Here is a 6,454-nt window from a genome sequence, read left to right as displayed (position 1 = left end):
AACATTAAGGGAGAGATCCGGAGTGACAGACGCGGTTACCCGTATAACAACCTTAAAATGGAACTGGGCCGGTTATGTGGCGCGACTTACGGACAATCGCTGGACAAAAAGGATAATTGAGTGGAGACCGCGCCATGACGCATACAGAAGTAGAGGCCGTCCACCAACCAGATGGACCGACGACATCAAAAGTATAAAGACCAACTGGATAGAGGCAGCACAGGATCGGCCAAGATGGAAAAAGCTACGGGAGACCTATGTCCAGCAGTGGACGCAACTGGTCGCTTGATGATGATGATGAAACCATCCATTTGTTGTTCTAAAATATATACAGGGTGTCGCAACAAACGCATACGCATGACTTTATTTGGAAGGATTTCATAGTCTCCCAGTAGTCCTATTAATGGCGGATCCAGGGGGGAGGGGGTCATGGGGGTCATGACCGGTGATCCGGTATCACATGTTATATTATGTTAGGTAGGCCCTGCCCTAAGCCTTACTGACGAGTAAAATAGGTAGGCCCGGGACGAAACGCATGGTGCTTCAACGTGCGCCATATTTGTAACCCGTCAACCAACCCGCGATGCTTGCGTATAGGTCCCACTTATGGCTAAGCCGAACCGCGAGTACGGCTTAGGCTAAGTGCCACTTAGACTGGCGCTTAAACTGCGGTGCAGTCAACTTAAATTATTAAGTTCCACTTAACTCCTAAGCCGAAGCGGTGCAGTTGGCCGTTAGTAGTACAGAAAAAATAGTAAAAAAAGTTAATTGTTATTAAAAACTGAAAAATTTGCAAAAAACGATATCAGAAAAATGGCAACATAGTTTTTCAAGGTAATCTGCCTAATTAACATTGCGTAAATAGCTGTTGCTTCGTAATTATTTAAAACACCGATAACCATGGGTAAATAGAGAAAGTGACAATAAAATAGACAAGTATAAAGGTTAAATTCAACAGGAATCGTTGACTGACGGAACCTATTTCTCATTTCTGTTACTCATAACCTCGAATTATTAATTTGTTTACAAATGACAAAAACATACATTTGAGTCTGTAACTACAAACAAGTACCTGTGTAATAGGGATGACACGAAATACTTGTCACTGGTATTTTGGAGCAGATATCGATATGGAACAGTCGGTACCTGTTATCGATATTTAAAATAACATGTGATTTGAAATAACAGGGCTCGCCTACGATGCTGGTCAGTCCCAGAACAACATCTGGGATTTCGATATTTCAACAAAGCAAAAAGGCAAATACCTGCATTTGTGCCTTTTGATTCCCCGCGGCGTTGTCAATTGGCCCGAGTTTTAGTGAAAGGAGATATTTTATTCTCATGAAGTGGTAAAGTTTTGTATGTATGGACCTGATTATTTTCGAATCCATGCAACCATGATTCGACAAATAGCAATGGCCACATTCAGCAGACAAAATTGATCAGTTCGCGATAAGTCATCGGCCTCATGATGATGTACATTTTTGCTGAATCCTGCTGAATGCACTTTTTGACTTGATTCTCATGGCCACAGATCATCCCCCCGGGAGGGATATTCTGTGCTCATGGCATTTGAGACTACTGACTACTAAAAAAAATCTACTACAGTTATGATATCCTATTTAGCCAACTTCACAAATTCATGATATTCTATTTCGCAGCTAAGCATAAGGAAATATCCAATTATGCTTACAAAGTACATAATGTTCTTTAGTTTCACAGATAGCATGTAAACTCATCAGCATTAATTCAGTATATATTCACACAAGCCTGTAATAACAAACAGTTGTATCTTGAAGCTGAAATCCATGTCAATTAAAATAAAAATTGTTTTAAAAACTCCCTTTCCAAGGAAGTGATTTTAACTCTACTAAAAAAAGCCCCGTTAACGGGGTTTTCCTATCCGATACGCGCGCTCCCGCTATGCACGCAATTTTTTTATTTTTAATTTTTGTCAGCAGAATGTGGTTCCCCTGTAAATGGGCTTTCTCTGCACGACAATAGGTAAATAATTTCAGTTCAACTTGTTAGAAAAAAAGAAAGTTCTTGGTTAATTAAACCGTTCCGCTTTGTTTACCGCGTTTGAGTTTACTTGGCTCCAAAACCGATGATTTTTGGTGACCGTCGTCCGGTAGTTGGCGACACCGCCATTTCTCAGTCTGGTCACCCTGCTGGTCAGACGTACACAAATCGAAAATCACGATTACTAATCGAACGTTGAATCGTGAAATCGAACGTAGTGGACGAACTACATTTAAATTTGTATAGGCGCTATTTACCTAGTCTGGACTTGTTTTAGTATTTGTTTATATCAAACATAGCTGCAGTATTAAATGGCCAATTTTTAATTAAGCGATAATATGAATTGTAGTCAGTGATTAGCATGAAAATAGGAGATAGGCAAAAAATGTTCACATTTTACTGCCCTTAAGTTTCGGTAAAATGGTAAAACGTTACTCATAAAAAATGTTATGACTTTTTTTGACCATCAGCCCTTGCATACATAAAGGAACAAAAGGCATTCGCTCTTCGGTCATCATATATCGCTCACCCAGCAGATTCGCACCCAAATTACTAGGAAGTGGCGTGGATATCCTTTATTGAAATAATTAGTGCAGTCGGATCAGATTTTTCCGGGCACTAAACAGATAAAAGTACACATTTTTTTAAATTTTTAGTACGATTTTCTTAAAACAAAACTAAGTTAATTATAGAAAATTAACAAAACGCTGATATCGACGTTGTTTTTTTTTAGATTTTTGAATAAACAAATGAACGAATTTTAATCTAGTTTACCTGATTTCATAGGTATTTATAATACTTGAAAAAAAGGATAAAACTTTTTTTCAATAGCATCAACGGTTCAACAGTTATGCACAAAAAACGGGCTTTCGCACTTTCTTTTATTTATAGATAAATAAAGAAAGTGGAACGCTGTGGAACATCGTTTAAAAACATTTATAATCAATGTTCCACAGCCGGAAATCGAGCACAAACTATTGTCTCAATATTCTGACATCCTTCCGAACAACTTCCAATAATCTTTTAATACTTTTACCTTCATATTTTTAGTGCCCGAAACCGGCCTTTTAAAATCTAATCTAACTGGACTAAATACGCTACAGCCCGGTTTCAGGTACAAACCAATATTTATCATGGGCCAAAATAACATGTGACAAAAAATCACAGAAACTTGGAACTGGTACGAGCTTGGAACAGTCACACATGGAACCTGTGACTGAAAAATACTGATTGGCGGTGTACTTTATTATGCACTCTTCTCGAGCAGCTTCTCATATTCGGTTAATTAACTACTGCTCAATTTATACCGGTGTTCAGTATTCCATTGGTTTAATGTGATCTTACATACGTGGTAGGAATGTATCCGGTATTTATTTGATGCCAGGGAAAGTGTCAGTTGTTGTGCAATGTTCTGTGTGCCCCTGAAAGGCTCTTCTGCAATAGGCATGACGACAGTATAAATGGATCAAAGAAATAATGGTCTTAGAGAAAAATATATGTTGAAAGGATTCTAAAAATCGACTCATTCCTGATAAAAATGATGGGATCGACAAGATTTTTAATATAACAAAGGTATAAAATGCAGCAGTCGGCCATATTGCTTGAAACGCCAATCAGATCGCATGACGTCACGACCCTTGAAGGAATAACACACCCTATGTATCAGTTGTGGTAATAACGTGGTAATAACGTGGTAATAGCCATAGAGTAAGTAAAATTATTTTACTTTCTCTATGGTAATAGCCCTATAGCATCAGTTTATTTGTTCATGGTTTTGTGCTAAATAATCTACAGGAATCAACTGCTAAAGGAATTAACAACGATGGAACAAGGATTTATCAAGGCCAACAGCTCTAACTTGCTCAGAGTTGATATGTTAATGTTGGAGGAGTTTTTTGCATCCAATAAAGACTTTTCCTCTTCTGAGTTTCGTAATGTGAAAACTTCTTTGTAAGTACAATCTAATTCATCTTTAGTGCTTACGATAATTTAATTCACACAAGCCTTTTATAACACTTTTTTTAATTTATATCATACGTTATTTTTGTGACACACAAAGTTATACAATTTTTTCATGAAAATATGTCAGATTTGCTGTATAAAAGTATAGAGTAGAAAATAAAAATGCATATATTTAATAAGTATATTTATTTAATTAGATAATCTTGTAAATTAATTAAACCACACGCTATTTTCATTACATCATCAAGAACTTTGACCAAACTTATGTTAAGGCAAGCATGTGCTTTTAACGTGAATCGTTCAATGTGAATCCTCAAGCTAGCTATTTGTTTTGTTTCCTTAGCTTCAGGTTTAGAAAGGTTACCCATCAAATCATACTCCATAAATCTCAAGAGAGTTTCGAGGCCATTCCTTGAAACTAATGGGTTTTTCGGGTTTTTAGGCCGTCGTTGGGTGAAGAGGATTATTAGGTCAGAAGCCCCTCCCCCACGTTTGTATGGATTACCGAAGATTCACAAAGAAGGAATACCACTAAGACCAATCGTCAGTGCCCCGGGATCACTAACTTACGATATAGCAAAATATCTATCCTCTCTTCTGCAGCCACACTTGAGGTCTACAGAAACATACATCAAGAATTCCGAACATTTCATTAAGAAGATCCAAGACCTCAGCTTCGATGTTGTATCTCTATTCACAAAGGGACCCATGGAAGAATCCATAGAATTAGTGGCGGAGCTTTTTGAAGAGAGTACAACAAATCTGTTCAAGGCTTCTCTAAAGGGCAGCTACTTCCTGTGGAATGGAGATTACTACGAACAACAGGAAGTAGTAGCCATGGGAAGCCCACTCAGTCCAGTGGTGGAGAATCTATTCATGGAGAAGTTTGAGGAAACAGCGTTGAGCACCGCACCCCCTAAACCAACGATCTGGTACCGATATGTCGATGACACGTTCGTGCTATGGAGGCATGCACGCAAAAACCTGGACATCTTTCTCGATCATCTAACCAAACAGCACCCAGACATCCAATTTACTCTGTAAGTTTAACAAAACCACCAACTGGCCTTCCTGGATGTTTTGTTGTCTAGGCAGGGGAATCGTTTGAACCACAAGGTATATCGAAATGCCACCCGCACATGCATATATCTATCTATATAACTATCTAACCACCATCCGAGTCAGACGCAGGGAATCATTAAAACTCTCATGGATAGAGCCAGAAAAATATGTGGGCCATAACATCTCAAAAAGCTTTTTTTAAGAACGCTTATTCCCAGTTGGACATCAAAAAAGATGTAGGAGTRGGCCGTGCGGAAAAAAGTGAATCCACTATGAAAGCTTTCCTGCCCTTYGTTCCCAGGGTTACGGACAGAATTGGGAGGCTCCTGAGGAAACACAACATAAGAACAGTCTACAAGCCCACAGCAAAGATCCGAGAATGTTAAGAGGTCAGTTAAAGACAGAAGACCCCGCCCCGGAACTGGAGGAATCTACCGAATTCCATGCTCCTGTAGAAGCGTCTACATAGGAACTAGTAAGAGATCGATTGCGACGAGAATAGAAGAAGACCGACGGAATTGTAAACTGGGACATGTGGAAAAGTCGGCAGTGGCGGAACACGCCCTCGGCGATGGAACACACAACATCTATTTCGGAGAGGCACAGGTCCTGGCCACAACAACAGGGTATCGCCCCCGACTAATACGAGAAGCCATTGAAATACACAAACACGACGACAATTTCAACAGAAAAGAAGAAGCAATGGCGCTAAACAGAATATGGTTTCCAGCACTCAGCAACGCAAAAAGAGCAAGAAGAAGCAACAGCTCAGGACACGAGAGAAGATCTAGTACACCGGAGGATAGCAACAGCCAACAGATTGCGCAGGCTCCGATGACACAGGCCACGTCATCACAAACCACGTCATCGCATACGGTGCATAAATACGGACTGCGCCCGAGGAATGACATCAGAACAGTGGAAGCCTTCAAGTAAACCACTTCTTAAAATGCAAGCCACTCGTTGGAGAAGATTCTACCCAACGACGGCGTAAAAACCCGAAAAACCCATTAGTTTCATACTTCATATAGTTTTCCATATCATTAGGCAGCGGAAAGGAGAATAAATAGTCTATAGGGAATGATAATTGTAAAATTATTAATATAGTGTTTATATAATTGATATTTAATCTCAAAAACATTCTGAATTAGTCCCTATCAGTCTAAAAGAAATACTTACATCAAAGTTGTCACATAAATTAAGTTTTGTATTCTTGCTTATATCTGATGGTTTTCGCCTTGCGAGCTTTAGCCATTTATCTCTCACTATTTTCTTGATTGGAACGTAAACAAACAATTTATTAGGTGTTGTTATTGATGTGTTTGTGCATAGAGGACCCGCACATCACTTGTACAATTTGGAAGTAATTTTTAACACTCAAAATGTATAATATTTGGTGAACTCCCTT

The 6,454-nt window shown here is 38.9% G+C and overlaps 1 protein-coding gene across 1 annotated transcript in view; it reads left to right on the top strand.

The window, feature by feature from the left end:
* Nucleotides 1–3,844: 3,844 nt before the first annotated feature.
* The window catches only part of LOC109542358 (integrator complex subunit 3 homolog), a 47,775-nt gene continuing 45,165 nt past the window's right edge, over nucleotides 3,845–6,454 (top strand). Inside the window, exons 1-3 of the mRNA XM_048668300.1 lie at nucleotides 3,845–3,953; nucleotides 4,427–5,024; nucleotides 5,502–5,978. Coding sequence (XP_048524257.1) covers nucleotides 3,845–3,953; nucleotides 4,427–5,024; nucleotides 5,502–5,978 — 1,184 coding nt within the window. The remainder of the gene's footprint in view (nucleotides 3,954–4,426; nucleotides 5,025–5,501; nucleotides 5,979–6,454) is intronic.

This window comes from Dendroctonus ponderosae, unplaced genomic scaffold (genome assembly GCF_020466585.1).
Source record: "Dendroctonus ponderosae isolate FM_Combo_2020 unplaced genomic scaffold, Dpon_F_20191213v2 Dpon_F_20191213_7, whole genome shotgun sequence".
Taxonomy (NCBI): domain Eukaryota; kingdom Metazoa; phylum Arthropoda; class Insecta; order Coleoptera; family Curculionidae; genus Dendroctonus; species Dendroctonus ponderosae.
The sequence above is the reverse complement of the archived record's forward strand: the minus strand, read 5'-3'. Positions and strand labels throughout refer to the sequence as shown.